We start from the raw sequence: 17,830 nt of genomic DNA, 5'->3' as shown, positions 1-17,830 counted from the left end.
GTGGTTGCTGGGAATTGAACTCAGGACCTTTGGAAGAGCAGGCAATGCTCTTAACCTCTGAGCCATCTCTCCAGCCCCCAGGTTTCTCAACTTTTATGTGAGGTGGGCAGAGAAGTCATGAGAAAACTCAGAGAGACCCAGGCCACAGAAAGTCATGTTAGTGCCACCCTGGAGGTCCCCTAGTGTCAGCTTATCTGGGGTTCCTCTTCTCACTGGGACAGTCGCTGCCCTGCAGGGTCTCCAACAGTAAGACCCAGACGTACCTGCTTCCCCCAGGGTTCCGTCTTCTGGGGAGGCCACAGGCCTGGGTTGGGTCTCACGTGCCTTCAGCACCATTGTGCCATAGAGGCCGTTTCAGCTTTCAGTCGCGGTCCACTCAACCCTGCCCAGCATTCCTGGCCTTCTCCCTGGGCCAGGCTCAGCGGCCCCTGGAGGTCTCTTGTTACAGGCTTGTTACAGGTCAAAGAACTAATTCCTTATTTGCAAAGCACAACACTTCCTTCTGGCCCTGCCCTTAGGAATGTAAGGTCCAGGGAGCATTCACAGGTCAATCTGTGGGGTGACAAAGTGGCCGCTGGGGGGGATGTACAGTAAGATACATGGTATGACATGCCCCTAAAAGAAGAGAGCGTTGAGAGGTTCTATCAGGGAGATGTTGGGGGCGGGACACACACGCGTGCGAGTGTGTGCATGTACACACACACACACACACACACACACACACACTGTGGTGACGAGTAGACAAGGGAGGTGACAGAGGTTATAGTCTAGAGGGAGGTCCAGTGTCACAAAATGCATGTCGGGAATGGTGAGAACCCCAGACGTGAGCCTCGTGCATTTGGGCAGCCCTGTATATAACCCTAGCGCAATTGTCGATAGAGAGCTAAGACAGAGATGAGTCCAGTCAAGGCAGTAGGGGCCTGCTGAGTTAGGCTCCATCTCCAGCATCTTAGGATGCTGATGCTTGTGCTGGGTTGACCTAGAGGATGGGGGTCAAGGATCTGAGCTGGCTGTTGGAGGCAAGGCCATGGGTGCAAAGGGGCTAGGCTGGGGTAGGTTGTTCATGTACCTCTTGTGTTCTCATAGGGAGGCCTTCACCATCCCTCTGATTCCTCTTGGCCTGAAGGAAACCAAAGAAGTTGACTTTTCAGTTGTCCTCAAGGTAAATCTCAAACAGCGGGTTCTGGGCTCAGGGTGGAAATGATTTAGGTACCATGATTCGAGTGTCGGGTGATGTCTGTGAGGTGACCCTGAAACCTCACTTGGCTGCTTAGGAGAATTTTGTATATTGATTCCTCTGAAACTCTTTTTTTTTTTTTCTTTTTCGAGACAGGGTTTCTCTGTGGTTTTGATTCCTGTCCTGGAACTAGCTCTTGTAGACCAGGCTGATCTCAAACTCACAGAGATCCACCTGCCTCTGCCAAATGCTGGGATTAAAGGGCGTGCGCCACCACCGCCCGGCTCCTCTGAAACTCTTGCTGTCATCATTCTGACATGCTGTCCGTCCCTGTTATGGTCTGGGACTGGACCCCAGGATGTTGTGCCTGCAGGCAGGTCCTCTGCAGTGAGCGGTGTTCTTAGTCTGTCCTTGGTGATTCCGTAGTTCCTTTTGTGTGCCGGACAAAAGACAGATTATACTCTGTTTTAGTGTCTTTATTCGCAAAGAATTTTTTTAAATTTACATTTATTTATATATGCATAGATTTATTTGTGTTTTCTCTGTATGTGTATGTATGCATATGTAGTGTATGTGTGTGTATTCATCTGTATGTGTATGTCCTGTGTGTGTGTATGTGTGTGTATTCATCTGTATGTGTATGTGTGTGCTCTCTGTGTGTGTATGTATGTGTATGTGTGTGTGTATTCATCTGTATGTGTATGTCCTGTGTGTGTGTGTGTTTACTTGCAGACAAGTGGACATGCAAACCTTTATGGATGTATGGAGGTCAGAGGAGAATTTGCAGCTGTGTCTTTTCTTCCATCAGTTGGGTCCCAGGAATGGAACTCAGGTCATTAGACTTGGCAGCAAGTGCCTTTACCCTCTGTGCCATCTTGCTGTTCCTTTTTTTTGAGACAGCCTCACTATGTAGCCCAAGCTGGAACTCATATGCATGAGATGTCTTTGGAGGCCAGAGGTCGTAGGATCCCCTGGATCTAGAGTGAGGGGCAGCAGCAAGTCACCTAATGTGGGTGCTAGGACCCTAACCCAGATCCTCTGCAAGAGCAGAAAGTGCTCTTAACCGTGGAGTCACCTCTCTAGCTGCTCCAAATGTATAAGAACAGTTGGTTAATACTTTGAAAATATCTTTGACCTCTGTTCTCAAGCAGAGACTGTTTATCTCTTGGTATAAACCTTTACCAGGGGCATTTAAAATCATTATTGTTATTGTTATGATAGATATGGGTATTTGCCTACCATGGATATATGTGCACCCTGTGCATGCAGTACTGATAGTAGCCAGAAGAGGGTGCCGGATCCCCTGGGGTTAGAGACTGTTCTAAGCCACTGTGTGGGTGCTGGGAAATGAAGCCAGGTCTTCTGCAAGAACAGCTCTTAGCTAGTGAGTTAAGTATGTCTCCAACCTCTCTAGGGTCTTCTTATGTTTGTTTTTCAAGATAGGGTTTCTCTAGTAGCCCTGGTTGTCCTTATTTTGTAGACCACGCTGGCCTTGAACTCAAAAGATTTACCTGTCTCTGCCTCCCAAGTGCTAGGATTAAATGTGTGGACCACCTTATCTGGCTCTTTTTTTTTTTTTTTTTAACTTCCACTCTTGTCAAATCCAGACCACATCCCTGTGTGTGTTTGGGGGAGCAGGGGTACTCCAGTTGGAGAAGGGTAGGTAGTAGCAAATCAGGATTCAAGGTTATCAGAAAATTGATTTTTCGGGAGGAAAACATCTTCTGCCACCCTCTCAGGTGTGCGACCTTCTGGCCGTGACCCATCATTGCCTTGTGACTCTAGGCAGTCTTTGAAGGAATGTCTTCAGTCCTGTTTGTGGCGTTGTTTCTTTAAGATCTAGCTTAGTGCAAGAGTTACAAGAATGCAGGCATTTTTAAAGGCAACTGTGTCATAGAAACCTGGGGATTTTATGACTTTTGTAGAGATCCAAATAGGTCATGTGCCAAATTCCACATTAAAGTGAGTGTAAAAAAAAAAAAAAAGCCATGTTGTGCACATGGCCAACCACTGCTCAGCTGAGGTTTCCAACCGTGTCATTTTAGCCTAAAAGGGGCCTGCTGATGTCAGTCATGCGCAAATGAGACCAGTTAGCAGACTTTCAATTTTCTCCATTCCACATTCATGCTTGAGAGAAACTCAGACACCGGAGGAGTGGCTGGTGAACTTGATCCAGGCAGGCGGGCAGTTCCCTTTCAGGCCTGACCTGTGTTTCCTTGGAATGTTAGGTCAGGCAAGTCTCGTGATGCGATTCGGCGATTCGCTCTATTGAAAGACAGAAGCTCCCAAGTAGCCGTCTTCATTTGCAAGCACCACCAGGGCTGTGGGGCGTGCTTCAGTAAAGAGTGCTTGCCTAGCTCTAAGACCCTGGGCTCAGCTGAACAGTGGAGGCACACACCTTTAATCCCAGCCCTTGGGAAACGGAGGCAGGCGGATGTTTGTGAGTTTGAGGCCAGCCTGGTCTACAGAGTAAGTCTGAGGATAGCCAGGCTACACAGAGAAAACCTGTCTGGGGCGGGAAGAAATGCCATTAAAATAAATTCCTTTTTCAGGCAGTAAGGTCACGCGTAGCTCAGGCTGGCCTTGAACTCCTGGCACTCCTGCCTCTACTTCTCAAGTGTGACACCACCTCTAACTTTATGTGTTTGCAATACTGGAGTTTGGACCCAACGCTCCACAGATGGCTAGGCAGGTGCCCCAAACTACATTCCTAGCACCCATTTTTGCTTTTGTCTTTTGAGACAGGCTATCTATGTAGCCATCCAATCTCCCTGCCTCGGCCTCCTCACTGCCAGGCTTCCAGGTGCACCTTACCGCACCTGGCTGCCACACATATTGCTTCTGTGGTTTGGCAAGCTTCCCCTCAAATGTTGGGTTTATTTTTTCATTAGTACCTTTTAGTTTAGTGTTTATTTTCTGTGTTTTGCATGCATCTGTATGTGCTTTCGCAGGTGTGCTCACCTGTGTGCGTGTGGAGTCCAGAGGTTAAAGCTGGGTGTGTTCTGTGTACCGCCACCTGATGTAGCTTTTTGTTTTCTGGGACGCAGTTTCTCCTGGCTGTCCTCGAACAGGCTCTATAGACCAGGTGGCCTTGAACTACAGAGATCCGCCTGCCTCCACCTCCGAGCACTGGGATTAAATGCACTCCCCACCACTGCCTAGCTGCACCTTATTTTTTTTAAAATATACTCCTTCGTTAACTCTTGGAGTATTTCATATATTCATGTCAGGTACTTTGGTCATATTTACCCTCCTTCTCCCACTTCCCCATGTCCCCTGCCACTTCCCAACTTTACGCCTTTTTATTTTTATAACCCACCAAATCCTATTTGAGCTGCCCAAATACCAGGGGACATGGGTCCACCATGGCATCTCACTGTGGATCTACTGCAGGCCACACCCTTAAAGAGAACCAGCTCTCCTTCAATTGGAAGCCACCAGCTGTCAAGAGCTTCTCAGTTATGGTGGGAGTTTATGAGCTCCCTCTGCTCGGCTGGAGCATTGACTCGGTGGGTCTAGTGCAGGCAACTACAGCCTCGGTGGGTTCACAGAGTGCACGGGTCTTCCCCGAACCACCTTGCTGGTCTGAGGCAGGATCTCTCATTGAACCTGGAGCTTGTTCAACCTTTTGTTTTGAGTATCCAGTCAGTGAATTCCTAATCTCTGGTTATCTCCCCCCTCTTTCGGAGGCATTGGGGTTCCGAGCATGCACCATAGACCCAGCTTCAAACATGGATGCCGAGGATGAAATCCCAAGTCCTGACGCTTGTGCAGCAAGCACTTTGTCCGCTACACCACCTTCTCACTCCCTTGATTTATTTATTTATTTTGTTTTTGTTTTGTTTTGTTTTGGTTAGGTTAGGTGTTTTCGAGACAGGGTTTCTCTGTAGCTTTGGAGCCTGTCCTGGAACTAGCTCTTGTAGACCAGGCTGGCTTCAAACTCACAGAGATCTGCCTGCTTCTGCCTCCCGAGTGCTGGGATTAAAGGCAGGCACCACCATTGCCTGGCCATTTGTGGTGAAAGAAAGAAAAAACGGGGAGGTCTGTGTTAGAATGAGCTGGGATGCTGTGGTAAAGAAGATGGAGGATGAGGGACAAGGGTGTGCAGGGCTGTTTGTCTCGAAGGGACAAAGGACTGCCTCTGGATAGAGAGGAGACAGGCATGGCACAAAGGCAAATGGTGGTTTTACCTTGTTACCATGAGGTGTTTAATTTTAATTGGGTGTGTTAATTAGGAGAGCTCAAGGGGACTTGTGAGTGATGGACCTTGGTAGTCTGTTGCAGGAGGAAGAAGTGCCAAATAATGGAATAGACTTTGGTGGCTAGCTTTAGGAATGTAACCTAAGGGTTTTTTAGCAAGGCAGAGGGAGTGGGGGAGAAGGGCCAGGCCTGCCAGAGCCACATGCTGAGTGGGCTAGTGTCCCTTCAGGGACAGAACACCCCCGTTCCCCTACACCCCTGGTCTTGTATGTGCCGGTTACCCCCACCCCCGAGGTGCAGCTTCAGCTGCTGACTCAAGCCGTGTCTTTTTTTCTGGCAGGATTTTATCTTGGAGCATTACAGCGAAGACAGCTATTTGTACGAAGATGACATCGCAGACCTTATGGACCTGCGGCAGGTGAGTCAGCTCTGCTTGCCTCAGCTTCGGGACATCCTGCGGCTGACACTCGTAGCCTCCGAGAGTCCAGGATGCTGGGCATGGGGAGTGGCTGTCAGGATCATCCGTGGCACTTGCTGTACCTGAAAACCATAGAAGGGGTAATGTGCCCATGATGGGGCCGGGGCTGGGGTCCCGGATTCCTTACTTTGTCTCCGCCCCCTCCGCTATCTCTTCCGGAGTTCATGATACCCACAGCATGGTGTGTATTTGAGTGTTCCTGTATGGGTCCTGGGCCATGACCCTCAGCTTGTTCACCCTTCCACGGCTTCCTTTTCAGGCTTGCCGAACACCCAGCCGGGATGAGGCGGGGGTTGAGCTGCTCACGTCCTACTTCATCCAGCTGGGCTTTGTGGAGAGCAGGTTTTTCCCACCCACCCGCCACATGGGGCTCTTGTTTACCTGGTAGGTGCTCTCTGGGGTCCCCTCTGCTGTGCACCTCATTCTGACTGTGGTGTTTGCCTAGCAGGTGCGGGGTGGTGGTGGTGATTGTGGTGCCACGGGTGGGGATGTAGGTGAATTGATGTTTGTGTAGTTTGTGTAAAGAACCAGAGACGGAAAGAAAGCCTGCCCCCAGGGCTTCTTCATATCAAAACAAAGGAACCTCGTGAAGGGGGCTGTTTTTTCTGTGTGCTTTCATTTTGTCATTGAGGGAGAACAAGAGCTCTCAGGTGGCACTAATGAGAAGCAAGACAGAATTTTTGTTTTTGTTTTGTTTTTGAGAAGATTCTTTTCTTTCATGGGGCAGGGCTGTGGGTGTGAGCTGGACCGGAGTTTGATCCCAATGACAAGGGCAGCTAAAAGAGAGTTTTTGTTTTGTTTCGTTTGGTTTCTCTGTCTAACAATCCTAGCTCTTCTGGAACCACTCTGTAGACCAGGCTGGCCTCGAACTCACAGAGATCTGCCTGCCTCTGCCTCCCGATTGCTGGGTTTAAAGGTGTGTGTCTACACTGCCACCGCCTGGCTTATTTTTTAGTTTTTTGAGACAGGGTTTCTCTGTAGCTTTGGAGCCTGTCCAGGCACTAGCTCTTGTAGACCAGGCTGGCCTATAACTCACAGAGATCTGCCTGCCTCTGCCTCCTGAGTGCTGGGATTAAAGGCGTGCGCCACCACCGCCCTGCCGCCTGGCTTATTTTTAAGACAGGATTTCACTATGTAGTCCCAAGATTCCTTTAAACTGACCTCAAACTGGTTGCGATCCTCCTGTCTCTGCAACCCAAGTGCTGTGGTTATAGTTGTGTACCACCGGAAGGAGGTTTTAAAACTTGAAACAAAACATTTGGTTCTTCCCCATGATAATTTAAAGACTAATGTGGTTCCTTGAGAAAGGTTCTTGCTAGGTGGTCCAGAGTGTCAAAGTCACAATCCTCCTACCTCAGCCTTCAGAGGGTGCCAGGATGATAGGCATGGGCCACCAGGTCTGGCTTGTGGGGATATTTTTCTGTTTTTCTTTTGAGATAGATTTGGGTGGTTTCCAATTCATGGTCCTCCTGCCTCAGCCTCCTGAGGCTGGGATGGTAAGTGTCAGACTTGTCATCTTGCTTGGGAACAAAAACCTGCTTGCTTGCCTGTGCACCTTTGAATTTCACGTGAGAAGTGAGTCTTGTTTTGCTGTGCCCAGAAGTGGCATTGATTAGCCAGGCCTTCATCTGTCTGATCAGAACCTATTTATTTTGCATAGGTATGACTCCCTCACCGGGGTTCCGGTCAGTCAGCAGAACTTGCTACTGGAGAAGGCCAGCATCCTCTTCAATATCGGGGCACTGTATACCCAGATTGGGACCCGCTGTAACCGGCAGACACAGACCGGGCTGGAGAGTGCAGTGGACGCCTTCCAGAGAGCTGCAGGTGTGTGTCCTCCGGAGCAGTCACGCTACAGTCTTGAACCCGCCGGGTGGCACCAATGGTGCTGAATCTCTGACCCCAGCTGAAAAGAGTCCTGCTTGGGTCCTCTGCAGACCCATCAAGTCTGATAAGGGCCCAGGCATGGCTCCAGAATTAGAGCTCTTGCCTAAAAGCTCCTAATGAGGGGCTGGGGGTGTGGTTCAGAGGCAGTAGGAGGAGGTTTGACCGGCTTGAGGGAGACTCTAGGGTCAATCCATAAGGTCACACACATAAAGGAGGAAGGAATGGCTGTGTAACTTCTTGGTCAGGAGACTTGCTCAGTGGTTGATGTCATGTGACCTCAGTACAGTAGGGCTCATATGCATAGTGAGGCTTGTGGTTAGTGATTAATTTTTTCCAGGTGAGTGGCTTCGGCGTCGGCCAGGACTATTTCTCAATAATGGGAATACAGTAACTTGCCCTCGCTAGTGAAGATGTAGCCGTTAGAGTTTTCTATTAGTTGTTACTCTAGTGATATTTTGTTTGTGTTTTAATAAATAAAGCTTGCCTGAAGACCAGAATAGCAAAGCAGCGAAGCTACTAGAGAGTTCTTACCTCTGTCCTCAGTGTGACTTCAGACTGCAATGCCCTCCACCAGACCTCAGACTGCAGACCGAGACTCTGAGCTCCTGTTTCCTCCCATTTTATATTCCTCTCTAGTGCTGGGATTAAAGGTGTGCACCACCACCATCCGGCCTCTGTGGCTAACTAGTGTGGCTGCTGGGATTAAAGGTGTGTGCCACCACTGCCCGGCTCTATGGCTAACTAGTGTGGCTGCTGGGATTAAAGGTGTGTGCCACCACTGCCCGGCCTGTATGGCTGGCTAGTGCACTCTGATCTTCAGGCAAGCTTTATTTATTAAAACACAAATAATTCTCACTGTATGTTACTATATGGGTCAGTACAGTCATCTATGCATAAGGGGACGTGTTCCAAGATGTGTGTAAACTACTAACAGTTCTGGAGCCTGTTTGGGGCCTGGAGATGGAGCTCAGGGATAGGACGTTTGCTTAGCATGTGCGGGGCCCTCAGTGCTACAGACAAATGAAGGGAATGGAGAAAGAATTCCCACATATGCCCATATCTGTGATAGACTGGGCACAGTCAAAGATTAACAACTAACAATAAAACAGAACAGTGATAACAATGCAACGTGATAAATTGCTTGTTTCTGGAATTTTCCGTGCAATACTATCATATTACAGTTGGCTGAAGGTAACTGAGCCAGAACAAAGCTGAACCTCAGATAAAGGGAATTACTGTTACTATTGCTACTTTTTGGATTATGCTTAACCGACCAAGTTTGCAGAGCCTGTGGTTGCTGATTTTAGCGCTGTCAGGTACTGCACACCAGGAGCCTGCTGCTTCTGCTTCTGTCACTCACAGACTGTGCTGCTGGTGGTTCAGGTTGGCCTTGACCTTGGGGTCCTCCTGCCTTAGCCCAAGTGCTAGGCTGACAGCTGAGCCACCACAATCGGTGGCTTGCTCCCCCCCCCCCCAGCCCCTGTTTTAACTTCATTACCCCTACAGCAGCTCAGCCTGTTATGAACCAGAGTCAGGACTAATATAGAAAACCAGCTTAGCACCAAGCTGTAAGGGCCGGGTGGTTCCCGTTGGTGTTGTGGGTCAGCCTTGCGCTGATCGCGGTATCAGAGGGCTCCGTGTTGCTCCAGTCTAGCATGCCTCTGTCTACATAATGGAGGGTAATAAGGGGCGTCGTGATGCAGACCACAGGATGACCTCCAAGTGGCCAGTTGGATAAGTTTGATAGACGGGTCACTATGCCACCAGCATGGCCTTTAACTCACTATGTGGGCTAGGCTGATTTTGGATTTTGAACTTGAGCTGATCCTCTTGCTTCGGCCTCCCGAGGACTGTGATTACAAGTGTGTGCCACCACGCGCCCCTCCAGCCTTGCATCCTTTTGCCCTCTCTCTGCCACAGCCTGCCTGGAAACCTCATTCTGAAACCCACGAAGTCCCACAGCTTTGCCATTTTGACTCCTGGAGGCAAGGTCTTGTTAATATTTAGCTCGGGCTGACCGTAAGCTCTTGGTCTCTGGCGTGCTGGGATGGCAGACTTGTCTAATTGTGGCTGGCCTCTGAGGAGTCCTAGGGACCCACACTTTGTGACCTGCCTCGGAGGCTTCAGAAATACAAACAAAAGATCTCAGTGACAAGACAGGCTGGGGTGGAGGGAGGGGGGGCCGACAAACAGCCTGGAGCAGACACCATCCTTCTGGGGCGGCAAAACCAGAGGAACCAGTCGGATGGGAGGCCTGCAGTCCAGGTCCCTTCAGCTCCAGGTTAACTGTCCCTCTGTCACTGCTTGACTCGGTTAACCTTTCTCTAACCTTTCTCGGTGGCCACGTGGGCGTGTCCAGGGTGGGTTCCCCAGGGAAAAGCCCTGGCACCCCTCACTCACCCCACTGGCTTTCTGTTTTCTCCATCACATGCTTAGTCGTGGGTGGGGATGGAGTGTCCCAGGTGGGACAGAGACAAAGGTGCTCAGATGGCTTCCTGGCTTTATGCAGATATAAATGTCCCAGAAGAAAATCCAATGTAAATGACCGTGGTGAGGGACAGATGTCATAAATTACAGTTTCAACCATTTCTTTTTTTATTTTTTTTATTTTTATTTTTAATTTTTTTTGGTTTTTAAAGACAGGGTTTCTCTGTAGCTTTGGTTTTTAATTTTTTTGGTTTTTTAAGACAGGGTTTCTCTGTAGCTTTGGTTTTTAATTTTTTTTGTTGTTTTGTGTTTTTTTTTGGTTTTTTGAGACAGGGTTTCTCTGTAGCTTTGGAGCCTGTCCTGGAACTAGCTCTTGTAGACCAGGCTGGCCTCGAACTCCCAGAGATCCGCCTGCCTCTGCCTCCCGAGTGCTGGGATTAAAGGCGTGCGCCACCACCGCCGGGCTCAACCATTTCTTGTTGTAGTAAATACGCATGAGACACAATCGTCTTGTTGACCATTGTTTTTAAGTGTGCGGCCATCAGCACCCCCAGCTCCAGGGTGGCCTCATCACACGCACTGCAGTGGTCCTATTTAGACGTGTTTTTATTGGCTCATTGAGACAGGGTCATCGGGCCACCTTTCTGCTTCATTCTTCCAAGTGCCGGTATTACAGGGGTGTGCCACCATACCTGGCATCTCTCACTAGCAGACTGCAATGTCCCTTTCCTTATTCCTGTAGCTCCTAGTGACCAGTGACCTCTGTTCTACTTTACTCGTCTGACTTTGACTATCCCAGGAATCTTACCAAACAAAATCTCGTATTGTTTTTCCTTCCGGGGCTGGTTTATCATAGTCAGCTTGAAGTCTTCGTTCATGCTGGCCACACATCCGAGTCGCAGTCCTGTCTTTTGAGACAGGGTGTTAACTATGCAGCCCTGGCAAGCCTGAAATCCACTGTGTAAACCGGACTGGCTTGGAACTCTAGGAGATCCTCCTCCCTCACTTCCCCAGTGCTGACATTAAAGGCCACCACACCCGGATCATTCCTCATTTGACTGGGGATAAACCTGGGGTTGCTCACACTGTAAGCACTGCTCTCTACCCCAGCTTTACCTCAGCCCCTCACTTTGTTTGGTTTTGTTTGCTTGTTTTTGTTTTTTGTTTTTCAAGGCAGAGTTTCGCTGTAGCTTTGGAGCCTGTCCTGGAACTAGCTCTTGTAGACAAGGCTGGCCTCAAACTCAATCCGCCTGCCTCTGCCTCCAGAGTGCTGGGATTAAAGGCGTGCGCCACCGCCACCCAGCAGCAGTCAGATCTTTAGTGCAATTATTTAGCTCTGCACAAAGGGGTGGAATGGCTAGATAGTGTGGTACCTGAGAGTCAGATAGATTGTGTGTACGTGTGTGTGTGTGTGTGTGTGTGTGTGTGTGTGTAGCCCAGAATGTCTTTGAACTTGCCATCCTCCTACTTCAGCTTCCCTAGCGCTAGGATTAAATTAGGTGTGTACCACGCACCTGGCAAAATATATATTTTTCAAGATGCTTTAGGATAATAGGTTGTACCACCTTTAGATGTATATATATATAAATTATAGGTGTCTGCCATGTATACCTGTGTATATGTGTGCATGTATGATAGAAACATGTATATAAGTTGTATATATACATTAGGTACATGTTAGATAGATAATTTTTCTTTTTTTTTTTTTTTTTTGGTTTTTCGAGACAGGGTTTCTCTGTGGCTTTGGAGCCTGTCCTGGAACTAGCTCTGTAGACCAGGCTGGTCTCGAACTCACAGAGATCCGCCTGCCTCTGCCTCCCAAGTGCTGGGATTAAAGGCGTGAGCCACCATCGCCCGGCTAGATAGATAATTTTTCTTTGCATTGTTAGTGACTTGTGCTCAGGCACCTGGGGTGCCATGCAAACACTCATTGATGAGCGACCCCCCCCAATCCAGTTGTATTTCCTTTTTTCTCTCTCTACATTAGCACGATAAAACCAGTGTGATTTCCTACTAAAGAGCAACAAATTCTGATTCTAGGGGTTTTAAACTACCTGAAGGAGACATTCACGCACACTCCAAGTTACGACATGAGCCCTGCCATGCTCACTGTCCTGGTCAAAATGATGCTCGCCCAAGCTCAAGAAAGCGTGTTTGAGAAAGTCTGCCTTCCAGGGATCCAGAATGAGTTCTTCATGCTCGTAAAGGTGGCTCAGGAGGCTGCCAAGGTAAAGGCTTCTGAGTTCCTGTGACTTTTGGGTGGGCAGGATCTGCTGGTACGGGTGGCTAGGAGCAGCGCGGAGGTGGGGGGTGGGGTTTGTCATCCACAACCTAAGTGATGCACCAAGGTGGCTGGCCTGCATTTGCTTGGCAGGTACTGGTGTTTCAGATACAGTTCATCGTGCCCATCTGCGACTTAGCCGACAAAGCGGCCTAATGACAGTTGCCTGATCCTCTGTTAATACCGAGGCTGACAGCAGGTGGACTTGCTTGGCTTTCTGCCTGCATTCTGGAGCATTCTCCAGCGGGGGATTGATTCAGCTTAAAAGAAAGGACTCTTTCTCTGCAGCCGGGCTTGGGAGGGGCCCCCGTGCCAGGCTTTCCTTGCCCACATCCCTTCTGTTTCAGGTGGCAGAGGTCTACCGGCAGCTGCATGCAGCCATGAGCCAGGAACCAGTGAAAGAGAACATCCCGTATTCGTGGGCCAGCGTGGCCTATGTGAAGGCCCACCACTATGGGGCCCTAGCTCACTACTTTGCCGCCACTCTCCTCATCGATCACCAGTGTAAGGCTTGGGCTCAGGGTTGTGGGCTTGCTCCCTCTGGGGCCTGCTGAGCTGAGAGGGAACTGCCTTCCTGTCTTGGATTTAGGCCCGCCACAGGGCACCAGGTGGAAAAGATACACTGACCTAAGTGGCTATTATACAGGTCTGTGGAATTCAGGGTCAACCTCTCTGAAGGGAGTCAGGGGAATAAATAACTTCGTTTTGTTTTTGAGACAGGGTTTCTCTGTGTAGCCCTGGCTGTTCTAGAACTTATTTTACAGACCAGACTGGCCTCCAAATCACAGAAATCCACCTGCCTCTGCCTCTCAAGTGATGGGATTAAAGATATGCACCACCACGCCCATCTTAAAATTATATTTAAATTTTTATTATAAATTTTATTTATGTTGTCTTAGCTACTCATGTATTGCCGCAAAGAGTCACCATGTCTAAGGCATTTAACTTGCTTACAGTTTCAGAAGGATTAGTTCATGACCAGCATGGCAGGGACATGGCAGGAGGCAGGCATGGTGCTGGAGAAGCAGCTAAGAGCTACATCCTTATCCATTTGCAGCTGGCAGGAAGAGAAAGGAAGTCGTTGGGTCTAGTGTGGACTTTTGAAACCTCAAACCCCACACCCAGTGACACACATCCTCCATCAAGGCTATACCTGCTAATCCTTTACAAATAGTTCATCATCTGGGGACTAACCCTGCAAATATATGAGCAAATGTGGGCCATTTGCATTCACACCACCATCTATCTGTGAGGATGTATGTGGGATTGTGTGTGTGTGTGTGTGTGTGTGTGTGTGTGTGTGTGTGTGTGTGTATGTGAGTGCAGTGCCCATAGTGGCCAGAAGAGGGGGCTAGCTGTCCCAGAGCTGGAGATAACAGGGCGTTGCAAGCTGCTTGATGTGAATGCTGGAACTATAGTAAGGTCCTCTGCAAGACCAATATGCACTCTTAACCACTGAGCCACTCTGCAGCCCGAATTATTTTTTTATTTTTATATTTTATTATTATTTCAAGACAGCATTTCCCTGTGTAACATTCCTGGCCATCCTGGAACTCACTCTGTAGACCAGGCTCTCCTCAACTCACAACGATCGACCTGCCTCTGCCTCCCGAGTGCTGGGATTAAAGGCGTGTGTCACCACCACCCAGTTTATTTTTAATTTTGGAAGTTTTGGGGATGAAATGCAGTGCCTTACTCGGTAGTGTTTATTTTAATTCATTTAATTATTGTATATCTACTTAGAGAAGGGGGTCTCCCTATGTAGCCGAGGCTGGTCTTGAACTCAAGATCCTCCTGCATTAGCCTTTCGAATGCTAAGATTATAGGTGTGTGTCAGCATACACATCCTCAGATAGTAATTTTGCTGTGTTTTATTGAAAAGGATGCCATGTAGCCCAAGCTGGCCTTAAACGCCTTTTCTTTCTGTCTTGCTCTTAAGTGCTAGGCTTACAGGCATTTGCCACTGTGTCTAGCAAAGGTGATATATTTTTTTTATTTTAATGAATGAATTTGTGTGTGCTGCTAGCATCTTGGCTGATGGGTGGTATTTTAAATGAATCAAAATTTGTGGCAAAAAAAAATTGTGATTAGCCGGGCGGTGGTGGCGCACGCCTTTAATCCCAGCACTCGGGAGGCAGAGGCAGGCGGATCTCTGTGAGTTCGAGACCAGCCTGGTCTACAGAGCTAGTTCCAGGACAGGCTCCAAAGCCACAGAGAAACCCTGTCTCGAAAAACCAAAAAAAAAAAAAGAAAAAAAAATTGTGATTAAAATTTTAAATAAAAAGATTGGGCATGGTGATACGTGCCTTAAATCCCAGCATTCCAGAGGCAGAGACAGATGGATCTCTGTGAGTGTGAGGTCAGCCTGGTCTACAGAGTTCCAGGACAGCCAGGGCTACACAGAGAAACCCTGTATCCAGGTTTCTGCAGCCCAGTTTGAAAAGGATTGGTGCTGTGCTCACTGTGAGTGTTCTGTTTGAATAAGATTCCGCCATATACGCAGGCTGGCTTCAGGCTCACGGTTCGCCTCAGTCCCTCAGTACTGTGCGTGGGCCACCACACTATTCCTTTATCCAGATGGTTTTACAAGTTATGGGACTGGAGAATATTTCCATTCCGCTCACTGCTTGCACACAGTTAGCACTACCTATCACACGGTTGGGCACGCAGCTTAGTCGTCAGGCTGCTCGCCTGGTATGCAGGAAGCCCTGGGTTCAATCTATACCACTGAGAAAGCTGAGCGTGGTGGTACGCTCCTATAACCCTCGCACTTGGAAGGTGGAGACAGGAGCGTCAGGAGTTTAAGGTTATCCTCAGCTACATAGTAAGTGCTGGGCCAGCCTGAGCTACTAGAGACCCTATCTCCCAAATTAACAAGAAAGACCTCTTCCAGAGAAAACAAAGGAAGGAGACTTATGGGGGTATGGCAGCCCCTGGGAGGAACGCAGAGGGGACAGCCACAGGGTCACAACTGTGCAAGAAGAGTCCATATAATGATCAACTTGGAGGAGGAGGTAAAGGAGTTGGATTCAGAGTCAAATCCTGAACCTCTAGTGTGTGGCTGTCCCCTTGGGAGCAAAGGCTTAAGGCCTCGCAGCCTGGGTTATCCTTGGAGCCAAAAGGAGTCTGGTGGCATTGTTCAAGCAGAACTGGGGTCTAGGGCACCGTCTCCAGAGAGATAAAACCTGTGGCTGTCTTTGCAGTGAAGCCAGGCGTGGACGTGGACCACCAGGAGAAGTGCCTATCCCAGCTCTACGACCACATGCCGGAAGGGATGGCGCCTCTGGCCACGCTGAAGAATGACAGGCAGCGCATGCAACTAGGTGCGTGCTCCTGTCCTGGGGCTGGGCTCTGCTAGCTGCATAGCCCCCAAACGGGGCTCCGAGAGCGGGCTTGGGAAAGGGGACCACCCTGCACTGAGACATTGTGTGGGCCTGCCCTCCTCACAGAGGGCTTTCCAGAGCTGTGTCCTCACAGCTCCTTGAGTGCCCAAGCTTCCAACCACAGCCAGGCTTTTGACTATCTCCTAACATTGTAGCTGTTTGCGGATGGCTCTGTTGTTGCTCCCCCTCCCTTTCCCTCCGGTCCCCTCTCCTCTTATCCCTTCCTGTCCCTGTCCCTTCCCCTCCCGTCCCTCCCAGCCCTTCCGTCCCTTCCCCCCATCCCTTCTCCTTCCCTCTCCCCCTCTCCTCCCCTCCCCTTTCTCCTTTCTCAGAATTGGGAATTGAATAAAGGGCCTCATGAATGCTGGGCAAACACATTATCACTAAGCTACACCCCTGCCTTTTTTTATATTTTTCTTTTGGGAACAAGTTCTTGGTAAAATGCCCAGCTCTGTAGCCCAGGCCAACCTTGAACTTGCTATCCTCTGGCCTCAGCTTCCCAAGTGTAAACAGAGGTGGAGCTTTTCTTTTGTCCCGACTTCCTGGTCCCAAATAATCACACAAAAGCTTCTATTAATTACAGAATGCTTGACCTATAGCTCAGGCTTATTATTAACTAGCTCTGACAACTTAAATCAACCCAGTTCTATTCATCTTCATTTTGCCGCGTGGCTTCATGGCTTCACCTGTCCTCTAGGACATCTTGTTTCCCCAGCAGCTGGCTTGCATCTCCCTCAGACTCCACCCTTTGGCTTTCCTGCCTAGCCTTATTCTGCCTGGCTATGGGCCAGTTCAGCTTTATTATTAACCAATGAGAGGAATACATATTTTGCAGTGTGCAGGAGGATTATCCCACACCCAAGTGCTGGAATGCACTGGTTCCCACTGTTTTTGATGCTTCACCAACGGCAAGTGAAGGCTGGAAATGGGTATCCTGGTTGGTCGTCAGCATGAACGTCTCCCCATTTTGGTGATATTCTACCTCTGGGGTGCCTTGGCCATGCCTGGCATTTCTGCCTGCCTCTCTCTCTCTCTCCACATTTGGTCAGCAAATTATACGAACTTTACCTAGAAAACATGGCTGAGGTCTCACCTCCTCTTATCCTGCCACCCTGGCTGAAGTTGCGTTAACAGAGCTTACCTAACTCATGCTGACTCTGTTGAATCCCACACAGCTCTGTGAGATAGGCCTGGTAGGACCCCCATTATCACAGCTGCACTCCCCATTTTCCTGTTCCCACAGACCCTGGCCACCTTAATTCTCTGCTCACACCCTGATGGGTCGCTTCAGGCACTTGTAAGGTCAGGAGTGAGCTGGCCCTTGCTCTGACTCACTCTGCCCTTCCTCCCATCCTCCCTCCATCATAACCTCCTTTCCTAGAAGACCTGGTTACGTTCCTGCCCCAGGGCGGTTGCACCTGTTTCTTCTCTTAGGGGCATCCTCCTCCCAGGCATCGCCATGGCGGCTGTTACTTCAGAGTTGTGCTCCATAGTAAACCTAGCTGTCTACTTGGTAGACCCTCGCGCAGCCTGCAGCCCTGGGTTGAATCCTGAGGACCAGACAGGTGTGGGAGGACGTGCCTACGATCCCAGGACTAGGGAGGGAGGTGGAGGCAGGAGGCTCAAAAGTTCAAGGTCAACATTGGCTACCATAGTAAGTTTGAGGCTAACCTGGGATATTTGAGAACCATCCACTACCCCTGCCCACATGCACCAAAAAAATTAAAAAAGAAAAAAAAGTTAAAAAGAAAAGTTACTTCGGGGGCTGGAGAGATGGCTCAGAGATTAAGAGCACTGGCTGCTTTTCCAGATGTCCTGAGTTCAATTCCCAGCAACCACATGGTTGCTCACAACCATCTATAGTGAGATCTGGTGCCCTCTTCTGGCGCACAGACATACACGCAGATAGAACACTGTATACATAATAAATAAATCTAAAAAAAGTGACGTCATCAAATACACATGTGTGTACACGCACAAAACAGGAATTTTTTTTT

The 17,830-nt window shown here is 49.1% G+C and overlaps 1 protein-coding gene across 1 annotated transcript in view; it reads left to right on the top strand.

The window, feature by feature from the left end:
- Window positions 1-17,830, top strand: part of Rhpn2 (rhophilin Rho GTPase binding protein 2) — a 58,166-nt gene that overhangs the window by 27,088 nt on the left and 13,248 nt on the right. The window contains exons 4-10 of the mRNA XM_005368419.3: window positions 1,087-1,162; window positions 5,718-5,795; window positions 6,115-6,239; window positions 7,516-7,682; window positions 12,210-12,397; window positions 12,798-12,954; window positions 15,654-15,773. Coding sequence (XP_005368476.1) covers window positions 1,087-1,162; window positions 5,718-5,795; window positions 6,115-6,239; window positions 7,516-7,682; window positions 12,210-12,397; window positions 12,798-12,954; window positions 15,654-15,773 — 911 coding nt within the window. The remainder of the gene's footprint in view (window positions 1-1,086; window positions 1,163-5,717; window positions 5,796-6,114; window positions 6,240-7,515; window positions 7,683-12,209; window positions 12,398-12,797; window positions 12,955-15,653; window positions 15,774-17,830) is intronic.

Source organism: Microtus ochrogaster, unplaced genomic scaffold (genome assembly GCF_000317375.1).
Source record: "Microtus ochrogaster isolate Prairie Vole_2 unplaced genomic scaffold, MicOch1.0 UNK32, whole genome shotgun sequence".
Taxonomy (NCBI): domain Eukaryota; kingdom Metazoa; phylum Chordata; class Mammalia; order Rodentia; family Cricetidae; genus Microtus; species Microtus ochrogaster.
This window is presented reverse-complemented; position numbering and strand designations above follow the sequence as displayed.